The sequence below is a fragment of the Cervus canadensis genome, chromosome 15 (genome assembly GCF_019320065.1).
Source record: "Cervus canadensis isolate Bull #8, Minnesota chromosome 15, ASM1932006v1, whole genome shotgun sequence".
NCBI classification, from domain to species: Eukaryota; Metazoa; Chordata; class Mammalia; order Artiodactyla; family Cervidae; genus Cervus; species Cervus canadensis.
In genome coordinates, this window is record NC_057400.1 from 44699648 (window position 1) to 44724423 (window position 24776).

Sequence of the window (24776 nt, forward strand, 5' to 3'; positions counted from 1 at the left end):
TCCAACATAGTCAGACTGAACTCAGACAAGAAAGCTGGGGGCTTCCAAAGAGAGGATTCTAAGAAACAGTAAATGGAAACCACCAGTCTTTCAAAGCCTTGGACCAGACAGAATCACTTCCACTGTGTTATACTGGTCAAGTAATCAGGCCCATTAAAGATTCTAGAATACCAAGATATAATGCTACCTCTCACTGGGCGGAGGGGTGGGGGGGGTGGGCAGCAGGGGTAGGCTGTAGAAAGAATCAACGTGCACTTTTAATCCAGCATATAGCCTGTATCTAAGAATTGACACCTGCAGTGACACCCATTACTCTGTCCAATATTTCACAGTAGAAAATAAAAAGATAAAAAAGGACAAACAGTCCCTGGCTTTGAAAAAGTTCTCAACACAACAAAAAGAATGGCAAAGGAAGCATTCCTTTTCTGCTTAGTAACCTAACTCAAGCTGATTTATTCTATTGTTACTAATAGAACATTAATAACTGATAAAAGCATGTATGGGGAAATGCCACATTATAAACAGAGTCTACCTATAAACTAGGTCTAGAAGGAAAGAAAAAAAGTTTTAGGATATGGAATTCACTTCCAATTTCTTAGTGATATAATTTAGTCTAAATGATACATATCTTCAATTCCTAGGCAAAACACTGTAAAACTTTACTCAACAAATAGTCTGCAAGAAGTATCTGTCAATTCTAGTTTCATAATCAACTAACCATTTAGCTTATCAGACTCTTAATTCTTTCAACTTAAAAAAAAAAAAAAGCCCTAACTGGAAGAGATGCTAGCTACAACCAGTGTTTGTAACATAATGTGAAAATGTGGAAAGAAATCAGAATTATTTAAATACATAATTAAAATATTTTTCCTCAATTAACTGATTAAAACATCTGATCACGTGGTCCTTCCTTAAATAGACCATTTGTCTCAATACTTTCCTAATGGTCAAAATGAAATGAATTAACGATGCAATCTCGAATAATTCATATTAAAACAATTAGGTCACAGGTTCTCTGGGTCATTTAAAGCACGCTCCCTCTGCTGTCTGTTTTCCGAACTAACTACAGGCAAAACCATATCCCAACAGCGCCCTCCTGTGTGATCTACACCAGCAACCACTTGAGCAGTCACACAGCTGTGCCAATTCTCATTGCCACAGAAGTTCTTTATTAAGCAACAAATACGCTTTATTTTTAAAGGCAATGCAATTTCAGATCAGCTTGGAAAGAAAGTAAAAATATTTAGACAAGTGCTATCGTTCAGAAAATACAGAACCACAAATGGATGTAAAGCATGGGGATGTACATGTGGAGTAACACTTCCACAATAATGGTGGCCTAATTCTTTCTCTGCAAGAGAAATGCAGTTTTTCCAACCCAACCCAATCAGAACAATCCCAAGGTGTCCTCAAAAGTGGTCCACAGACAACCTGCACCAGCATCATATGAATCACCTGTGAAGCATTTGTTAAATGTTCTAATACCTCGACCCCACTCCAGGCCTATGGAAACAGACTCCCCAGGAATAGGACCCAGGAATCAGTACTGATATCAAACAGTCTAGGTATGTGACACATGCCCAGTAAGGCTTGAGAACTGCCACCCTAACACATTACAAATATAAAAGGACTTTTCTGGGACTGGAAGGTAATCATATTAATAAATGAAGGATCACACATGCATATGTATGGCTGAGTCCCTTTGCTGTTCACCTAAAACTACCCCAACATTGTTATAATTGGCTATACCTCAATACAAAATGTTTTTGGTATTAAAAAAATTTTTAAAAATGAAGGATTACTAACTTCTGTTAAAAGTGTTAATCGCTCAGCTGTGTCTGCCTCTTTGCAATCCCATGAACTGTAGCCCACCAGGCTCCACTGTTCATGAAATTCTCCAGGCAAGAATACAGGAGTTTGTTGCAATGCCTCCTCCAGGTGGTCTTCCCAACCCAGGTATCAAACAGGGGTCTCCTGCATTGCAGAGAGATTCCTTAGTGTCTGAGTCACCAGGGAAACCCACTAAGCTTTTTTAATGGAATTTAATTTGATCTCTGAACACTTGCATCATTTTTGATTCCATGTTTCAAAGACCAGGATTCTTTGCACTGACATTTACAGCCTTACATTTAGTCTAACGACAGGTATCGGACTTGCTACAGGTGACAGTGCAACGGCAGCACAGATTCACTACCAAATCTTTCCTCTCTGTGGATGACCTGGGTTCTATCCAATGCAACAGAAAGGCTGAGAGAACACACTGCTCTCCACTTCACCTACTTTGCCCAGTTGTTCTCTAGGTCACAGGGCAGGATTTTCACTAACTTAAATCTCAACTAAATCCCAGGCAGTGGTCTGTCAGTGAAAAATTAATTTAACACCCCAAAGCACAGCTAAGCTCTTTCAGTCAGAATACATCCTGACTTGAGAAGGATCCAATTTCCTGGGTAGTTTCCAAAAATCATTTGAAATCCTATAAATTAAAAAATAATAAAGATTTCTGACACTTTCTGAAACTATAATAAAAAGGGTTTGTTTAATATATTTCCTGGAAGCAATATACCAATACCATTGGAAAAACACTGGAGATAGAGGGAGATCAGAATACAGTAAGGTCAGGTTTCACGTGCAGTTCAAAGGACAACTCTATTACTGTCACAATTTATGTTCTATGACATGAAAATCGGTGATATTGAAAGCAAAAAGGAGGAATTCTGCATGTGTTGTTTTTTGTTTTGTTTTTGTTTTTGTTTTTTTGCATGTAGTTTTTAAGTAGAATGCCACCTATCAATTTAGTGTTAGGCACTCAGGGCTGGAATTGAAATCTGAAAATCTTGGATCAAGTTTTGGCTATGCAAGCCTCTACGATTTAACCCTCGATCTCTGACTCAGCTTCTTTCCATATGTAAAACTGAGAAAACACTAACTCTTCTACAGACTACCTTCAGATAGTAAAAGGATAACAGCGATAACCTATTTGAAAGTACCTTGCAAGCTGTACGATCAGTAACACAGGCAGGAAGCTCCACGTACCCTCAGAAACTGGCATGAGAAGTCATACTGCTCTGAACAGCCTGGACCTCCACAATCTAGGAGCCAGTCTTACTGGTTTTGAAAAGCCCTTCTTCTCAAAGAAGTAAAGAAGCATTTTTATATTTAAATTCTGTGCAATTACTAAATTTCATATATCCAGAGATAAACTAATGAACTTCAAGCTAATGTTGTATGAAAAGAACCTCTGGGTAAATCTCACACTGGCTCTGTTCCATCAGGCACACTGGTCACATCGTGTATGAGAGATGTCTCAGAAATGCTTACCTCTAGAATTCTACCATGCAAAACAATTCATAGTAGGGGTCTGGTCTATTAATAAAAACAATCATTTTTTATTTTCAAAAAAATTTTAAGGTGGGGGGGGGGACAATAGAGGAAGGGAAGAAGAAGGGAAGGGTCATCAGGAGTGTGCAAATGTCACTAATACAAGTTGGCCAGAATGTGGATCCTGCCGCTGTTACTTCTTGTCTGTGTAAAATTGATCAAATAACAATCTTTCGTAGACCTGAACATCTTCCTCTATAAGATGGATATGATGATAGCATCTACTTCACTGAGGTATTGGGAAAAGGATATATTATAAAACTCATCTTCTTAGCACAACATCTGGTGCATTGTAAGGACTGAATAAATATTACTGATAACAGTAATAACTAAGTTATTACCTTTAAATAAGCTTCTAGACTGATGGGTCAAAGGAATATCCAGGACTAAAACATCTAAAGAATAACTGAGAAATATCTCCTGACATTCTGGATAGGCAAAATGAAAATAAGACCAAAATGATGACATAAGTGTACATATACCAAATACAATGACAGGTACAAAGCAGACACTCAATAAATACTGGTTGAACAGACTGGCGACATGTTGAGAAAAAAACAAAAGTGTTTATGATCCATTAGCAAACCTTTGAAGCAGCCTAGACTAACAAGCTTCATTTTTCACTCTTGACTGAAGACACTAATGTCATCTATATTTGTGTGCATATGAAGCAAAACTGAGAGGGACAATTACTGCAATGAAAGAATACAATTCAATAATATACTGACATACTGGAGGAATGGATCAAAATTTAGACTTAAATAGGGAAAGGTAAAATACTACAAACAATTACAGTTAAATTTATTTTCTAACCATTATACACAATCTTGGTTTATATGCAATTCATAAGAAAGCATTGGTACCAGGGTTTTCTTGGTCACAGGAAAATTAAGCTCATCATTGAAAATGCTTAAGGAGACTATATGGATCATCTATCAGATATTTTTCAGAGACAAATCCTACTTTAGGTAAAAAAAAAAAAAAAAAAAAACCTGTTATCTGAACCATCTGTTCAATTCAGCAAGTATTTATAGAGGGTCTACAAGATGCCAGGCAAAAGGCTGGGGTCTGGAAATGCTCTGACGTCTGAGGCAAACTTGGTTCCTGCTGCCCCCAGAGAACTTCCTGGATAGTGGAGCAATGATATATAAACAGACGGATGATGCAACCTACTGAGCGAATAACAGAGCACCGACCACAGAGCTGGGAGAGAAAGAGAAAACTCTCTCAGCCTAGTGTTCAGAGAGAGGTATTGGAAGCTAGCTTTGTACCTTGGGCTTCCCTAGTGGCTCAGATGGCAAAGAATCCACCTGCCTGGGGAGACCTGGGTTCGATTCTAGGGTCAAGAAGGTCCCCTGGAGGAGGGCATGGCAACCCACTCCAGTACTCTTGCCTGGAGAATCCCATGGACAGAGGAACCTGGTGGGCTGCAGTCCATGGGGCCACAAAGAGTCGAACATGACTGAGCGACTAAGCACAAGGAGAAAAGAGATGCAGGAAGTCAAACGTCTTCTGTAAAGACCTGATCCTCATGCATACAGCCTGGACTGGCGATCTGTTTCACACTTGGTAATATACATGTTTCAATGCTGTTCTCTCAGATCATCCCACCCTCGCCTTCTCCCATAGAGTCCAAAAGTCTGTTCTATACATCTGTGTCTCTTTTTCTGTCTTACATATAGGGTTATCGTTACCATCTTTCTAAATTCCATATATATGCAGTAGTATATTGTATTGGTGTTTATCTTTCTGGCTTACTTCACTCTGTATAATGGGCTCCAGTTTCATCCATCTCATTAGAACTGATTCAAATGTATTCTTTTTAATGGCTGAGTAATATTCCATTCTGTATATGTACCACAGCTTAAAGGGCTCGGGGCTGGTGCACTGGGATGACCCAGAGGGATGGGATGGGGAGGGAGGTGGGAGGGGGGTTTAGGATGCGGACCACATGTAAATCCATGGCTGATTCAGGTCAATGTATGGCAAAAACCACTACAATATTGTAAAGTAATTAGCCTCCAAATAATAAAAATAAATGAAAAAAAAAAAAAAAAACCTGATCCTCACTGGTCAGATAAGCATAAAAATGATGTACTAGAAAACTGAAAGGAGATAAGTGTGACTAAAGAACAGAGTACACAGGAGGAAAGGGCAGGTGGCAGGATTAGAAAGGCGGTTCAGCTATGCAGTACCCAAGAGCCCTAGTAAAATCAGTATTCAAAGAATGATGGGGACTGTGGAATGGTTTAAGAATGTATAATCTGATTGGCCCTTTAAAACTATTAATTTTCTGTAAAAAAGAGAACTTGATACATGATCAAAGCATGCTAAAATGCTTTGAGAAAGAAGAGGTGGTTAACTAATGGTATTTGTATGAGTAGATACTCATTTGGAAAAAAATTAGAATCCTATCATGTATAAAAATAAGTCATGCTTATATTAAAGACCCAAGTATGAGAAGCAAAATGTTGAAGTGACTAGATGAAAATATATTCAAGAAATAGGAGGAAAAGATTTATTAAGATGCACAATAATATGAAACTAGATTTAACTAAACTAAAACAAAATACTCTGTATCATGACACTATTAAAAAAAGTTATGACAAGCCATAATTACTGAGAAAAGATCACAGCAATGTTTACAATTACAAAAAGATTAGTATTCATACTAACTATAAAGGAATCTTACAAATCAATAAAAAACACAATAGAAAAATATAGACAATTCACAAAGAAGAAACATGAATGGTCAGAAGCAAATGAAAAGATGTAGTCAATCTAAAGCAAATCAATGCCATAATTAATTTCATTACACTGGCAGAAACTTTAAAATCTGAAAATACCAGCTGTTGATAAAAAAATGTGGAAATGGAGCCACAGTACTAGTGGGTACAACCACTTTGGAGAAACAATTTGGCAGTATCTAGTGAAATTGATTATGTACCTGCTTTGCAGCCAAACAATCCCACTTGTGAATACGTACAGCAGAGCATGCCTTCACATGGGCATAAGAATGTATACTTCAGTGTGTTTTTTAATGATAGAAATTAAGATTCTCAATTTTCTTCAATGGAGAAAGGATAAGTAGATTGTAATATCTACATACAGTGAAATAAAATTAAAATAAACTAGATCTACATTTACTGACATGGAATAATCAAAAATATTGAATGAAACTGTAAGTTGCAGAGATATTCATACAATATATATTTTTACATAAATCACTAAAACAAAGTACAGTGCTGTATATTGCCAAAGTATAAAAATATGAAAGGAAGGATGTTCACCCACTTCAGGACAGTGACTCCCTCACTACAGGAAGACAGGAGAGACAGAACAGGATGGAGAACAAAAGAATAAAGGGAGCTACCATGAAGGAACAACCTCCTGTTTCCTCAAAAGAAAAAATAAGTACTTCTCCACATGTTTGGAATTATTTCATGGTTTAAAGCATATTATTACATGTTACAAAGTAGATGAACTTCAAAAACTTGCTAAGTGAAAGAAACCAGACACAGAGGTCATACATTATATGATTTCATTTATATGAAATATCTAAAGTGAGCTAAATGCATAGAGACAGGAAGCAAATTACTGGTTGCCAGGGGTTGGGGGAAGGCATGGGGTGGGGAGTGACTTAATGGATACAGGGTTTCCATTTGGGGTGATGGAATTCAACAGAGGTAATTATTGCACAACACTGTAAATGTACCAAATGCCACTGAATTATAGACTTGAAAATGGTTAATTTTACATTATATGAATTTTAGCTCCTCAATTAAAAAAAATGTTTTAAGCACATTACACTTTTAGGAGTAGAATAAGACTAAAAATAGAATAATCAGTGAGGAAACCCTCAATTATGAGATGATTTGGCCTGAACTACGACAATGGCAGAGAGTGCATTAAAAAAAATTGATAAGTTCAACGGTTGTTTTTCCAAGAGAAGTTTGTAACCAGCTGAATGAGGAGACAGAAGAATCCTGAGGAGCCAAAAGAGAAGGAAGATTTCTGATCTTCTTCCAGTATAAGCAGAAAGCATGCTATTCCCTAGGAAAGGCAACACAGAAGAAGCAAATTTAACAGAAGTATTAATTTGGTTTGGAATATGCTGACTGTGCAATGCCTATGGTCTGCACAAAAGAAGATACTTAGCAAGCAGCCCAGGAAAACCGAGTCTAGACTTATATATAGAGGCCACGGGAGTAGATGAGATTGCCCCAACAATAAAATGAAAATAAAATGAAAACAAAAAGCTATAGTATAAAACCCTAAGGAACACCAACATCAAGATCTTCCAACAGAGGTCTATAAGAGGTAGAAGCCAAGAAAATGTTTCACAAAGGAAAGGGTAGTCAAAAAAGCCCCAAACTGCCGAGGTATCAAAATAAGCACTGAAGTAGGTCTTCAGGAATATGGTGGTCTTTAGAGATTTTAGTGAGAACAATTTCCTGCCATGCTGCAGGAAAGTCAAGTGGAAAAAAACACTTCAAATGTTTAACAACCCAATACCCTCAAGATTAATGATACAGGTACCAATAAAATCAGAGACATTTCAGCGAGAAAGAACTTTGGCTAGAAAAGAACCGAGAAGGAAAAGAGAGATGACAGCTGATCCTCTTGAGGATTACAAAAGGCCCCTTTCCACAGACCTGAAAACTACACTAGGGTTTCTCAAATTTTTCTACCAGAAAATTCTTTTCTATCAAGAATACAAAAGAAAGTCATTACACAGCACTTGCCTTCTCAGGGTAGGCAAGAACTCTAAGGTATACAATTTGCTCTTTAAAATCCATGTAAATTGTGCATTTGACTCATAAAAACAGGAGTGTTTGTTCTAACAAAAAAGTGTTTCCTCTCATTTTCAATTAAAATTATTGTTCCAGAAAGGTGTTCCATGTTTATCGTGCAACGTCCCATATGGCCTTCCCACCATTCTCATACACACCATATGCATATACACACTATATCCTCCCACTTTGAGAAACATGGAGGGCATGCTTCATTTCCTCTGGAAATTTCTGCAGAAGGATCTGCTGGAGCACAAGGCTCATGAACTACTACATGACCTGTAAACCTTTCTTCCTTTCACTTTTCTTAAAACTATCTTCAACCTTCAAAATATGTTTCATGGAACTGAATGGCTACATCCATGTGGAAAGGACTTTAATTATACCACTTCCTCATCTTTCTTGACAGAAGAGTCCTAATTTATCAAGTGTTCTTTACATGGAGGTTGATCCAATGCTTTCAAATCACCTTTCCCTAAACCTTTCCCATTTATTTCCCAAGGCATAGACATGGTTTGGTAAAGAAGTCCTTTTGCCTTCGGGACCAAGACAGGTTCAGTCTAAATGAGGTCATTAAAACAAAACATCAAGTTCCCAGTGCCCTAAGATTCTAAGCCAGTGACCTACAGAATGTTCCAGGTGATCTTAATTTCCCTGGCACAGCACAGTAAGAGTACTGTAATATAATGCAAAATGTCTCTAAAGAGAAACTAGATACTGGGCTGAGTCTTGCCAATACCCAGTTAAATAATACCAAAGTACCCCTTTCATCTGAATACTGGGCTTCGTCACCCTTCCCAAGAATGAAAGTAACCTTCTACTGTGAATGTGGGTTGACTAAAAAGCTTTTACTGGACTTAGTCCCATAAAGCATACATGCTTTTTAACTGGCACACATGGGCTGGTAAGACTGAAAATGCTTACAAGGAGACCAAAGAGACAAGAGCAGCACTTATTCTGAGCAACGGTAATTCAGATTTAGAATGTGCTAATAGTGGTAAATCAATACTCAAAAGTTTATTCTGACGAGGATCTCTCTTAACATTTAACAATATCAGAACCTTCCCAATAACTAAATTTTACTTTCCTAAGTTTTCTTCCAAACTCTTTACCATTTATATTAAACTATCAGTACGTTCTTAAACATACTCTCATTCCTTCTCTTAATAATACCTACTTCCTCTGCTCCTTTCCCATGCATTAATTCATTCATTTATTCTTTCATTCAGCAAAATGTACTGTTGTTGTTTAGTCGCTCAGTTGTGTCCAACTCTTTTGACCCCGTGGACTGCACAACACCAGGCTTCCCTGTCTTCCACCATCTCCCGGAGCTTGCTCAAACTCACGTCCATTGAGTCGATGATGCCATCCAAGCATCTCATCCCCTGTCATCCCCTTCTCCTCCTGCCTTCAAACCTTCCTAGCATCAGGGTAAGGGTCTATTAAATGCCAGACAATGCTCTATCTACTGGAAACTGAACAGCATATAAAACAAAGTCCCTGCTCTCACAGGGCTTATACGCTAGTGAAAAAAGGCACTGGGAGAATAAACAGAAACATGTATGAACATATAATATGCCAGCTGACAGTAAGTGCTAGAGAATAATTAAGCTGAATAATGGAGAAAAGAGTGCAGAGGTGACAGAAAGCAACATCAATCTCTGAATTCCATCTGAGCTAAAGTTCATTTTTAATGATCAATCATCCAATAAGTCTGCAGGAACATGGGTGGACCTAGAGATTACTATACTAAGTAAGCCAGAGAGACAAAGACGTATTATATGATATCACTGATATGTGGAATCTAAACTATGATACAAACTATGAACTTTTTTACAAAACATAAACAGACTCACAGACATAGAAACAAACTTACAGTTCTCAAAAGGGAAATGGAATAGGAAAGGGATAAATTAGGAGTTTGCGATAAGCAGACACAAACTACTATATATAAAATAAACAACAAAAGTCCTACTGTATAGCACAGGGAACTATATTCAATACTGTGTAATAAAACCACATGGAAAAAAATATGAAAAAGAATATATATATATATTATATATATAACTGAATCACTTTGCTGTATACCAGAAATTAACACAATACTGTAAATCAACCATAAATCAATTCTGAAAATTTTAATTCTTCTAAATTAAATAATAAAAAAGGTTTAAGACTGTAAACTTAGTGCATTCAATTTAAGAAAAATGTCAACCATATAACTGGAAAAGTTAGTCCTTACTCTCAAATCAATCAGACAAATCAGACTAATGTTCTATCAAATAAAGTCCAGCTTTACTTTTCAGTTCAAATGGAGGCATCAATACGCATTCTGAGAAAAAATATTTTAAAAACCACTAATAATTAATTATCAAACATATTTCTAAAGAAATAGCTGAAAGCACTCAAAATTAAAATTATATAGAATTAAGAGTTCTGAGTAGTATGACGAAGTGCTAGGAAGGCCATGGAATTCCTTTGATAATTGTGTGAATGTACACTTATACACTGATTTTCAGCTTTTGGATGTAATTTTTAACAATTAAGTATAAAATCAGAAATGGTTTCACTAATTATAGTATTCATCATGATAAAGTTTTCTTATGGTTTTAATGAAAGCAAACGGTATATACTTCTAAAAATTAGCCTCTAGTGTATTTTATTGATGATGTTGTCATTGTTTAGTCACCTAGGTTGTGTCCAGCTCTTTCGGATCTCATGGACCGTAGCCCACCAGTCTCTTCCGTCCATGAGATTTCCCAGGCAAGAATACTGGAGTGGGTTGCCATTTCCTTCTCCTGGGGACCTTTCCACCCAAGGACTGAACCCAGATCTCCTGGATCATCAGGAGGATTCTTTACCACTGAGCCCCCATGGGAGGCCATTTGATTAATAGCAAGTGGAAAATTCTAATGTATTTTATGATAACACAGGTTGGGAATAGACTGGAATGAATTGTTCACTATATAATTTGATAAAATACCACAATACTAAGTAAGACACATAAAAGCTGAAAGAAATTATGTATAAATTATATCCTTGAGACGCGGCGGCATACAATCCAAGACTGCCCTTTTCAGGACTGAAGGACTACTTCTCCCCGCTGTTACAGTGTTAGCCACTAAGACCCAGCTAAGGGTCGCGGGCGGGGCAGGCAAAATATCAGACGCGACTGAGCGGCTGAGGACACGTGCTTCCCAGATGGCTGAGTGGTGAAGAATCCGCCTGCCAATGCAGGAGCTGAGAAGGTCCCCTGAAGGAGGAAATGGCAACCCACACTAGCATTCTTGCCTGAGAAATCCCATGGACAGAGGAGCTTGCGGGCTACAGTCCATCGGGTTGCAAAGGGTCAGACATGACTGAGCGACTGAGCACACACACGCATGCAAGTCTTCCCCACCTGTCACTGCTCTCAGGGGAGGACAGTCCCCATGTTCAAGCTCAGGCCTCCGCTGAGCAGCCTCTGTGCCCTCATTCTGAACAATTCCATAGGCCTCTGCAGCTCCAGCTCCTATGAGATCAGCTGATGCTTCTGCTGTGGCTGCACTGCGGCCCAACTTGTCCTGTGCTCATCCCACAGACAGGGTTTCCAAGCGCCCTGAGCCCCAGCACACTTCCTGCAGGCAAACCTAGGCTCCAAGTCGGCTCCCCAAGGAACTTCCCTCACCCACAGAACCCACTTAGTAATATATATAACATCAGGTGTTTGTAGGTGCATTTTCCTTCAGCTGTGGATATGTCTCAAGTGTTGAGAACAGTGGGAAAATACATACAAATTACATTTAAATACATCACAAAAGGCCATTTTCAGCATTCAGTATTTCCCACTGATGTGCTCGCTATTTGCCTTGTTCTTAGGAAACTCTCCCTCAAAAGTTATATATTCTTTGACAACAGTCAGCAGAGGCAAGAATTAAGTCAATAAATGTAAACTGAAAAACAGAAAAAGTTAAAATTGTCATTATTCCCATCATATATCTGAATTCAGAATGTTTCAACACCAGTCAAAATCCTTATTTCTAACCATGTTGCCCCTGAACAAAAATATAAGGCGTAAAAAGATAAGAACCCCTTCTGATTTGTTGCACTTTGATTAATCATTAAAGGAAGCTTTCCCTGTGTGTGATGCCCTGGAGGTTTTCATGCCCCAGGGTGATGCAGTGAGACAGTTACTGTGAACACAGGTAGCTGTTAGGAAGAAGTACGCATGGAGGATGAGGATCTGGAAACTAGTTATCTTAAATCTCTGAGTTTGTAAATCTCTTGGAAAGTCTTTCTGTATATATCCACAGGGTATATGTCTCCCCATTTCAACATCATAGCACTGGCCTAAATCATTCATCGAGGACATTAATAGATAATAATTTAAAACACTTGCTATAATAACAGGGCTTCCCAAGTAGCACTACTGGTAAAGAACCAGCTTGCCAACGCAAGAGACATAAAAGACAAGGGTTTGATCCCTGGGTCGGGAAGATCCCCTGGAGGAGGAAATGGCACCCCACCCCAGTATTCTTGCCTGGTGAATCCCATGGACAGAGGAGTCTGATGGGCTACAGTCCATGGGGTCACACAGATTCGGACACAACCAAAGCAACTTAGCACGCACATGCTGGTGGTTCAGAAGGTAATGAATCTGCCTTCAATGCAGGAGACCTGGGTTCAATCCTTGGGTCGGGAAAATCTCCTGGAGGAAAGCATGGCTACCCACTTCAGTATGCTTGCTTAAAGAACCCCATGAACAGAGGAGCCTGAGAGGCTACAGTCCATGGGGTCACAAAAAGTCAGACATGACTGAAGTGACTGAGCATGCATGCATGCACACTGTAATGACATCTACCCCTTGCACTGAGAGACTCATATTAAAAACCCAACTCATATTTATACTTAATTTTTTTTCTAAATGTGTAGATTTTAAACACACAATAAACTGGAAGTGTAACAATCCACCATGTACTTTTCACTTATAATTCCATTAAATGAGAATAATGATTAAAATCAGAAATATGTCCACTAATTTCATTACACGTGATCAAAATTTCCTATGTGCATAATGAAAGAAAAAGATATGTACTGCTAAAATCCCACAGGTCTACGAACCTAGTATATTCGTTTTTTGTAAATAGAATCTGTTAATAAAATTAGAAATATGTTTTAATGTTTTAAAATTTGATGAAGAGGAAAAAGATGACTGGTAATAATTAGAATAAATATGCCAAAATATTGTTTGTTAAGTTGGTTTTAACTATTTATCTTCAATAATCCATTTACTCATTAATTCTTTTCTTAAGAGAATCCGAAAACAATAAAACCACAGCATTTTATTTGGAGAGAAAAACAATAACTAGAGCAAATAAATAAATGAGACAGTTCAGATTATGGTAACTATGACCAAGGAAAATGTACTAGGAAATGTGATAGGATGGGGAATGAAAGTGTGGAGGGATACTTTAGGTAGACTTGTCAAAAAAGGCCTCCTTGATGAGATGATCTTACACTGGGATCTAAAGAATAAAGAGGAGTCAGCTTTGTAAATAACCAGGAAAAAAAGGTTCCAGATGGAGAAAACAGTGAAGCCCAAGACTCTGAGGTAGAAAAAAAGCCTGCCAAGTTCACATTCAGGCAGGACTGTCCCTCTCCAATGGTTAGAATATGAAGAGTAGAATGCAGGTGAGGTTCAAGACATGGACAGAAAGCAAACTGCTCAGGAACCTGTAGGTCAAGGCAGAATTTTAAATTTTCTCGTAATCTATCAAAAAGTTTTCAACCAGAGAGTGACATAATGTGATCTACATTTTTAAAAGTTCATTTCTAGCAAGTATATGGAAAATGGACCACAACAGGCTAAAGCAGAAGCAAAAGGAGGCCATTTAAAATGTTCCTAGATGTCAGAAGACAGGGGCTCAAGTTGGGATGGTAGCAGCAGAGATGGAGGGAAGGTTATGGATTCAAGTTTATTGGGATGAAAGATGTAGCAGTACTTGAAAGAAGGCCAGAAAGAGGACTCCTTGGTTTTTGACTTGAGTGATCAAACAAATGACTTGAGCAAGCGGAGTTTAGAAAAGGACACAGAAGTTATAAGCCCCTCGAACCCCTTAAGCCAAGCATAACCAAGTGCATACTGAACCAAGGCCAGTCTTCAATGTTCATATCTAATCTTATAGCCTTATTTCTAAGTTTAAAAACAATTTCACCACACAAACTGACCCCTTCCAGATATGATACCTTTCTGACTTTCTCTTATTTGGATCTAGACACAATGATGCACAATGTCAAGTTTAAAAGCCCTTCTTGTCCCCATCATCTCTGTAAAGTTGGCTCCTGTGCAACTTGTCCCACAGCACCCAAATGTTTTCTTCATCAAAGGAGGTGTAGTAACCACGTGAGAAGATCTAAGATTGAAAGGGAAATGCTGGGGCCAATGGGATCAAAAAAGCCTCCTAAGACACCTGTCTACTATGCAGTCATTAGTATTAACATTCCAAGAGCCATTAGAATCACTTGCTTTAGGAACAGAATAAAATTGTAGCACTTAGAGGCCCAGAAAGTGTGGGCAATAGGCTAATATCACATCACTCAGCAGCAGGACCCTATTAAAACCTAGGTTTGTAGATTCCCAGTCCAGTATCTTTCAATTACATCATGTGGCCCTACATCTTTCTATGGAAATGGTATTAAAAGCTGGTGCAGAGGATGGTGTAAATCTACCATTTGGAGGCACGACTGTGGGTTAAAAAACTTTAACTGGCTCCTTAATAACCTAATAATCATATCTAGCATTGTATGTGCTCAGTTGCATCCAACTCTTTGCAACCCCATGGACTGTATGTAGCCTATCAGTCACCTCTGTCCATGGAATTTTCCAGGCAAGAATACTGGAGCAGGTTGCCATTTCCTCCTCCAGAGGATCTTCCCAATCCAGGGATTGAAGAAGTCTCCTGAGTCTCCTTCACTGGCAGACAGATTCTATACCACTGCGCTACCTGGGAAACCCCATCTAACATTACAGCTATGGAAAAAATACAAGTGAATAAATAGCCAACTTATAAACGATCTTTCAGAATAGACGGAAACATCTGTAAACTACCAATAGTTAAAAGTGGTAATCTTGCTATTTGTGTTTATTCTCTCTGTGGCTTTGAAAACTACTCAACAAGTGGAACCAAAGGGAAGGACAAGAAGTAAAAGATACTTTTCCTATGTCAGCTCTCCCATTAGACTTCTAAACTGATTCTGAAAGTCTCCCTTCTGCTCCATTTCTTCGGCAAAGGCTTGTAGCCATTTCCTAAGTTCTGCATTGAGCTAGCCCTTAGCAGGAGTGCCGAAAGGACAATTCCCAAGTCTGCTTATCCTTGCTCAGATACTTATACAGTGGAATTTATTACTATTCCATATAAGCTGACATGTTTCAAAGCAACTCCATAAGACTACAGAAAGCTTTTTTATATTAATTAAGATCCACATTTATATTGAACCATGAATGACTCCAATTTTCCTCCTCTTGAAAGAACTTAATATACGCCCCTAGGGAAAAACAAACTAGAAGCTGAGCTTTCAAAGAAGTAAAAAATAAAAGTCATATTGCAGATAAAGGTTGGACTGCAAATGCATCCTGCAAATTAACTAAAAATTAGAGGCAAACTTCAAACTGGAAATAAAACCTTGACAAGCAGATCTGCTAGGGGATTTAAGTTTTAAAATAGGAAGAGACAGCTGTTTTCTATTACAGTCGAAGGTATCTAGCACGAAGCAGGGAGGATCCTGAGTTGACAGCTCCTGTCCTCAGAAGCCAAGGGACCTCAATAAGAGGCAGGCTTAAAACAAAGAACAAGGAACAAGGAAGATGACCATCACTGATGGGTGTCATCAACTGAAACCACTGTCAAGTAAACTCCCTTCAAGGGAATTAAGTGAATTGAGGTAAAGGAGTTGGATCCTGTGAACTGTGCAGGTTATGTCAGACAAATTATGGTGGGCTACCATATATCATTCATATATTATAAGAAATTGTGTGTCCACTGTTTTTTGTTTGAGCTTTTTTCCTTAGGGTGCTAGTTGTTCATCATTTCCTCCCCACCTCCATACATTATACCTACTGAACTTGCGCTTCCTACTCACAGAATTTGTTTAATAACCTTTGCTGAGTGAGCAGCGGTCCAGGTCCCTTGTGTCAGCTGTGGCCACAGCTGACTGAATAAGAGCTGGACACACTGGGCTAATAGCTGTCTCCAAATATGGACTCCAGTCAGTCACCACACGCTAAACCAGCAACAGAAAGAAATAGTTATTCCAATAAGGGTGGCCACTTGGGGCCACATGCAGTGACATGCAATCAAGACAAGCAAGACCATAGAGAAATATCAGAGGATGATATGGATTTAGAAAAAGAAGCAGAGACTATGTGCTATGTTTATGGGAAAAGAAAGAGAGAGAATGGAGAAAGTGGCTGCCTTGATTTTTGCTGGCTTTCTGATTCCCAATTCCAGTCTCTCATGAGATCAATGAACTTTTGGCCTTCAGGTACTATAACATAACCTTTCAAACTAGTTCACATGAGGCTCTATTCACCCCAAACAATCAATACCTGGATAAAATACCAACTAAAGTCCTGTTGGAATATTTCTACCTTTTCTCAGCTAAATAAAATTGTCCGCAATCTTGAAAGGTCAAATTGCTCCAGAGCCTAAAAGCAGCAGAGAATGAGTACCCTTAATTTTGTATATATATTAAAGAAAAATAAGAAGTCAAATCCCATGCCCTTCACCAGGATATTATTATTCAAGAAGCCCCAGTATCTATATTTTTAATAAGCATCCCTGCTGATTCTGAGGAAGGTGGTCCAGTGAGAAGTACTGTTCTAAAGCCTGCTTCAATATTGCTACAAAGATCTGGGCACTTTCAAATTTCTCTCAAGGAAAATTATATTCATCAAGTGCCAACATTCAAAAGTAGCACTCTGCTGCTGGAAACACGTATTTGTTTGAAACCCCAATAGGAGCAAGTATTGTTTCTGTGTACTTTCTGCAAATATATGAAATTTGCATTTCATTTTACATAATATAGGATTTTGTAAAAGAGCCTGGCGGGCCTAAACACAATGTATAATGCTGTTTCCGTGAATTCAAACAGCTAAAGACCTAATTTAAAGATTCTGAAATATAGCCAGTTTGTAATTTGAGGATTTCATGTATCATTCCAACTTAGAAAATTTGATTATGAAAGATATTAAGTGATACCAAGGAATTTTTCACATGCAGCTCAGCTGGTAAAGAATCTGCCTGCAATGCAGGAGACCCCGGTTCGATTCCCGGGTTGGGAAGATCCCCTGGAGAAGGGATAGGCTACCCACTCCAGTATTCTTGGACTTCCCTAGTGCGTCAGCTGGTAAAGAATCTGCCTGCAATGTGAGAGACCTGGGTTCAATCCCTCGGTTGGGAAGATCCCCTGGAGAAGGGAACAACTACCCACTCCAGTCAGTATTCTGGCCTGGAGAATTCCAAGGGGTCGCAAAGAGTCAGACACGACTGAATGACTTTCACCTTTCAAGGAATTTTTATTTTTGTTAGGGAATAATGGCCTGTTGATTAAATAAGAAAATGTAGTTTTCAGCAGTGCATACAAAACTGCGTAGGGATGCAATGACAGGATGTCCAGAATTTACTTTTTTTTAAAGTAATTTACTGTGCTTCAACAAATACAATACAAATTTCAAAAAGGAATAGATGAAATAAATGAGACAAAATCTTGATAACTGCTAAATCTGGAAAATGAGAAGGGGGAGTAGAGTTCTTTGCTTTCTTCTTCTATGTATATTGGAGAAATGGGTATGTAAATTTGGATAATGCAGCAGCCACATAAGAACCACACATACAGGTTTAGCACTGCACAAATTAAAATCACTACTGACATCATGAAAGAATGATATCAGAGACCCTTTCATTGGGGACAGAGACAAACTTATTGTTTGATAGTCCTGGACATATGAGAAGAAAACAAAAATCAAAGGCAGAGCATATGGAAAAGAATTTCTTTAATTATTTGGAAGATAGTTTTTATTTTCCTGAGATATACAAAAAGGTTTAATTCAATATAAAATAGACCAGAAATAGTGTAGTGAGGGACAAACACATACAGAAATGACTTTTCGATTTCCCTTTATCTAAACTGTGGAAGCATGGACAAATCACTTCTGAGTTTTGTACTTTTTAAAAAAAATCTTACGATCTGGATGACAGACACACTTCCTGGCCTCAGTGTGCCTGTGGACTGTAAACTACACACGAAATCCACTTATTAATAACACTGATAAAACTTACTTGATGTAGACCAATGATTTGATAGATTTTTCTTATCAGTTTTAGGGAGAAGACAGAGAAGAAAGCTAGAGGGGGAAGAAAACACAAAAAGACTGCTATAGTCAAGGAAGGAAAAAGAAAAAGGAATCCAGATCCTTAGGTGGAGATCATCAAACAGCATTTGCTGCCTCACCTTTTATATTAAGGGGAGAGTTATAACTAACAACAACTGTTACAGGTTTATTACTTTGCTATTCTTACAGTTCTCAGTTTCTGCAGATACTGTACCTTCCTTAAAAGAGGGCTGTCTATGCTTCAAGAAATCCAATTTTCAGGTTCTAGCTGTGATAACATCAGCTACATAACATTTCTTTGCCTCAATTTACTCATCTGTAGAAGACTGTTTCACCAGCTTATCTCAAAGATCTCTTCCAGCTTGAAACTTCCATGACACTGTTTCTCACAGGTGATTTTTTATCTTTAAAATCTTCAGTGGCTTTATTTTGAATTAGTTATCCTACACAGTCCTGGAAAGCAATGAGCCAGAGCAACTACATAAACTGAGTCCAAGAACAAAAATAACCTGGGGGTAGGCAAACTCAAGAAAAGAACTGATTCTTTTGTAAAGGCTAAAGATATTCTTTCCCTTTCTTCAAATAATAAGTGCTCAGGTATGATTTCCTGGTAAATTTTAATCAGAAACAGAAAAAAAGATACCTAAATTCATAAGTTCAGTTATTTTTCATATAAAATTTAAATTGCAAGTAACTTTTCTGGATCATGTATATGGAGGGCACACTTTAAATCTGCTTTATTGGCAAACACAAAGAAATATGCTGAAGAAATATACCCAGTTAGAATTATTTTAAAAAGGGAGGGGGGGATAAAGAATCCAGATTCTATCCCAATCTAGTTATTATTTTAAAGTAAAAATATTGAAAGCATATAGTAATGTATACTTTGAGACATTTTATTTGCACAAAGAGAGAAAGCATATTCTATTTGTGGCATCAATTCATTTTACCACTCATGTATTATGTAGACATCGCAAACTGTAAAAAACAAAAAAAGTATCTATGGCCTGTAAAATGGTTTTTGACTGTGGTTTTGAAAGGCCAAGATTTAACATTGCCAGTCTGGATTCTTTCAAACTTTCTGGTCATTTATTTCTAAGTAACAAGTGCAATTCTTCACTTTTTCTATGGGGGGAAAAGAATTGCTAAAATGACTGGAATGGTTAAACAAAACAAAGAGAGACTATAAAGAAATGAGACATCGTCTCCTATAATGTTTTCAGCCATAAATAATAGTCAATAGAAACCTAGGACATCATCTCAACCAAAGGTCAGAGATAATTGGGCCTGAAATATCATCTTGTAAAGGGGTAATCTGTGTCACAAAGACACTGAACTTGGGGGAGTTACTGACATAGAGTCCATCTGTCCCCAAAACCTCCCTCATTCCGAAGAACTAAGCGTATAGAAAGGAATAAAACAAAGGATCAGTTCTAAAAGCAAAGTCTAGGTGCAGAAAAGAGAACAAAAAGAATGCAAAAGATCTCCCTGGCAGCCCGTGTGTTAGTTCTTCAGTTGTATCCAACTCCATGGCTCCACTGGCCATGGGATTCTCCAGGCAAGAATACTGGAGTGAGCTGCCATGCCCTCCTCCAGGGAATCTTCCCAACCCAGGGATCGAACCCACATCTCTTATGGCTCCTGCATTGGCAGGCAGGTTCTTTACCAGTAGTGCCACCTGGAAATCCTGCCTTAGTGGTCCAGTAGTTAAAATCCACTTTGCAATGCAGGTGATATAGGTTTGATCCCTGGTCAGGGAACTAAGATCCCACAACCAGAGAGCCCGCAAGCCACAACTTCTGAGCCTGAGCACTCTAAAGCCCGTGCCCCCTGGGAAGATCCAGAGGAATCGGGTGGAGAGGGAGGTGGGAGGGGGGATCGGGATGGGGAATACGTGTAACTCTATGGCTGATTCATATCAATGTATGACAAAACCCACTGAAATGTTGTGAAGTAATTAGCCTCCAACTAATAAAAAAATAAAAAATAAAAATAAAGCCCATGCCCCACAACAAGAGAGGCCCCCTGCACCTCACTGAGAAGTCCCTCTGCTGCAACAAGAGAAACCCCTGTGTGCTGCAACTAGAGAAAGCCAGTGCTCCTCAACAAAGATCCTAGAGGCTGCAACAAAGACCCGGCACAGCCAAAATAAAAGATTGCACAAAGGAGCCTTCTTGCCCAGCTCTAGGACATCCTTCTCTTCATGGAAATCCCAACCCTTGCACCAAGGAAGAGATGAGCAGGGAGGGCGCTTCTCCGATGGGAGTACCCTTGGGACTGGTCCCTAGGACTCAGGCCAGAACTCGGCTCGGGCCACAGCAGTCCGTTCGGGTGCAGGGCTCTTGCTGAAGGTCACTGTGGGACAGGGCACAAAGGCCCAAGTAGGGGACTGGCCGGAGGAAAGCACAGCGCAGCAGCACCCTTCTCCCACTCTGCCAATCTGCTGAACCGATCTGAAGAAACACTGTCATTCAGAATCAGATGTCCTACTCTAGACGGTGACTACCCACACTTGGGCCACACTCTGACTTGACCCTGACACATACACCCACTCTCTCTTTTTTCTTCCTCTATTAACCTAATCATAAGATGTTTATTCTCTCTTTATTCAAAAGAAACCCTGCCCCTTCGACTCACCTGGTAGACACAGACTTTCTCCCAGTGTTCATTCACGAATCTAAAGCTGGAGTAAACCCAGGCCTTTCTCCCTCTTCTTCCCTTCCTCTGTTCATCTCCTAATGCTTAACCTAGCCCTACCTTTTGATAAACACCCTCTTTAATTATTTGTTTCTTTTGCTTTGTGGCAGTACTACACAGTATGTGGGATCTTAGTTCCCCAGTCAGATAGAACTCATGTCCCCTGCATTGGAAAAATGGAGTTTTAACCACTGGACCACCAGGGAAGTCCTGATAAACACCCTTTGGATGGCATTTTTGCTTAGCTCTGTGCCTCAGAGCCTAGGATGATGCAAGAAACATAGCAGACCATCCATAAATAGGGAAAACGATGTATTAAATTCCCCAAAGGACTATTATGCCATCATCAGACATTTCCTTTCCCCATCCTGGATCACAGGGATAGTTCAAAATCAATTTTTCCATCACCATGATGCACAAAAGAATCTATCATCCATATTCCCATCTTACATCTTAACCCAAACACACATTATTGAACCCATCACAGATAGTAAAAGTGCAGAAAAAAGCAAAGAGAACAATAGCTGGGGGAAAATAATCAACCATCTTCTCTCTTTTCATTAACCCTTTCCTTATGGCAAGCACCTGACTGTTTAAATTTGTTGCTTCTACCCTTGGAAGAAAAGCTATGACAAACCTAGATAGCATATTAAAAAGCAGAGACATCACTTTGCTGACACAGGTCTGTATATAGTCAAAGCTATGGTTCTTCCAGTAATCATGTCAGGATGTGAGAGGTGGACCATAAAGAAGGCTAGACGCCAAAGAATTGATACTTTCAAACTGTGGTGCTGGAGAAGGCTCTTGAGAGTAACTTGAACGGCAAGGAGATCAAACTAGTCGATCCTAAAGGAAATCAACCCTGAATATTCATTGGAAGGACTGATGCAGAAGCTGAAGCTCCAATACTTTGGCCATCTGATGCAAAGAACAGACTCACCGGACAACACCCTGTTGCTGGGAAAGACTGAAGGCAAAAGGGGGCAGCAGAGGATGAGATGGTTGGATGGCATCACCAATTCAATGGACATGTATGTGTATTTATGTGAAAGTCGCTCAGTTGTGTCCGAGTCTTTGCTACCTCATGGACTATACGGTCCGTGAAATTCTCCAGACCAGAATACTGGAGTGGCTAGCCGTTCCCTTCTCCAGGGGATCTCCCCAACCCAGGAATTGAACTGGGGTCTCTTGCATTGCTAATGGATTCTTTACCAACTGAGCCATCAGGGAAGCACCCGGTGGACATGAGTTTGAGCAAATCCTGGGAAATAGTAAAAGACAGGGTAGCCTGGTGTGCTGTTTGTAGTACATGGGGTCACAAAGAGTTGGACACGACTTAGCGACTACAAACAACAACCCTTGCAAGAACAAGGTACATTTTACCTAGTGAAGCTTCTCTCTGTCTGCTGATTCAAGACTGGAATGAAGTATATTCAGAAGAGATGGGATTAACCTAGGAAACACTTTTTTTTTCCAAAAAATATATATATAATTGTGATGCATCTCCCCACAGTTGCTTGGTTCTTGAAGTTTAATTGCTCAAGTCAGCTCCAAACTAGAAACTTGAAAGAAAATCATAAAAACTAAGTTCATACGCTAATCATCACTTACAAGTCATCTGCCTTCTGCACTCAGAAGCTTCCAAACTGAGGAATTCACTGAAATGAAAGAAAACCTGTAGAGTCCAAAATTCCATTTACCTTTCACCACAGATTCACCATTATCAATTTCCTTTAGTAAATAAGGTTGGCTTGGGTTGAAAATATGAAAGATTAAAGAAGGTATTAAAGGAACCAGTCAATTCCCTTCTCACTCTAAATCATTACCCGCTCTCCCAATTTCTGAGTTAAAATTGATCAGTTGTTATCATATATACCTCTCCACTTACAATGTGAATAATAATAGCTCCTAGGCTCTGTACTTCACCTATATTCTTTAATTTAATCCATTCCAAAAGCCTGACGGGTATGTTTTAAAGTCCCCATTATACAGATGTGAAAAGTGAGACCCTAAAGGAAACTAATGGCAAAGAATTATGTCAGTTAACAGTTATTTAAAATAGGCCAAGCTAATCTTTTGCTAATATTGTAAGTTATTGAATACCTTTAAGATTATATGATATAGAACTTCTAAGATTTTTTAATTAGAACATTTTAAAATGCATACCTGTTTTTTCCTTGAATTTGCTTTGGGAAACAGGCCTGCTGACAACACAGATGTAAATGGAGAGCAGCATAGCTCAGGAAAAGGGTTTGGAATAGATGGCATTTCCAGAACATCAAGATCTTTCTTTTTTCTCCTACACCGAGAGAACATAGGATGTAATTTACATAAAACGGAATGTAAAATATAATTGCTGTCAGGATTAAAAAGTTAAGGCCAGAATGCCCCACTCTGTGACAATACTAATATAAAGTATACAGGAAAGGTCTGTGGTGTACTATCTGTGGGTCAGAATAAAACATGTTAATTGATATAAATCGATCTCCTTTTGCATTCCTTTCTTCCTTTTCTTTTGGCCTTTAAAAAAAAAAAAATCACCAGGCCTGGAAGCCCCATTTCCAGGACTTCTGATAATTTTCCTGCAACTGACATACAGACTACAGAATTATTGAAGTAAAAATCATCCTGAGGAGTTAGACATTGTTTTGCATCCACTAAATTGACAGTCTTAGACATTGTTTTGCATCCACTAAATTGACAGTCTATAAACATTTAGTGAATTCATCCCTATTCTAGTCTACTAATCACTTTTGCAAGTTATGGTTTATTAATTATAGCTGTGGTTCATCTCACTTCAAATTTCATTCACAATGTGGCCCACACACAGTCTGTTGATTTTTCAAGTGCTTATAGATACTAAACTGCAAGGCAGTGGTTTTGAGGGGGTAAGTGAATAGAACTTGCTAGTATTAATGTACTTTGGTCCACTGCAGAGTAATTTTAACTTCAGTGAAGTTGAAGCACTTTGAAAATCTGAAGGGAAAAAAAAGGACACCATTTAAATGTATGAATATAAAGGACTATAGATTTTTGTATTGTTGCAGCCTTTCTCTTTCCTAAAGTATGTGTGAAATTGAGAATTCTACAGGCACTTAGGGCTGAATGCTATGGAGATTGGGAAACACTTTAAAGCCTCTATTCTTTCCTGCTGATCAGCTAGATGCTCAAATGTCAATCCGTACTTTGCCTCTCCAGGGTCGCTCTAAGACTCCACGTGGGAGGCGAACTGATTTATTCTGATTTTTTATAATACATAAAAGGGATTTGTTTTTTGTTTTTTAACGCAGTAACGAAGGAAGGAGGGTGGTCAGCCTGGAGCTCGGCCTCCTAGTTCACACCGATGGGCAGAGGCGACAGCGACCCGGAGCTCTCAATGAAACGGTGATGCTATTTATAAGGCGCTGGGAGATCGCAATGTCCTGCCCATCCGGTAGGAGCCAGCTCAAAGGGAATTGTCTTCAGAGACTTTCTCAAACTTGGCCCAGCTCCGGGCACATGGCTCACCCCCTAGGACCGCCTCCTCACCCCTCGCCGGC

At 38.9% G+C, this 24776-nt stretch overlaps 1 protein-coding gene across 3 annotated transcripts in view; it reads right to left on the bottom strand.

Moving 5' to 3' along the window:
- The window catches only part of GRB14 (growth factor receptor bound protein 14), a 123965-nt gene that overhangs the window by 98274 nt on the left and 915 nt on the right, over positions 1 to 24776 (bottom strand). For all 3 annotated transcript variants that reach the window (XM_043487595.1, XM_043487596.1, XM_043487597.1), the window contains exon 2: positions 23404 to 23536. In XM_043487595.1, the coding sequence (XP_043343530.1) occupies positions 23404 to 23536 (133 nt within the window). The remainder of the gene's footprint in view (positions 1 to 23403; positions 23537 to 24776) is intronic.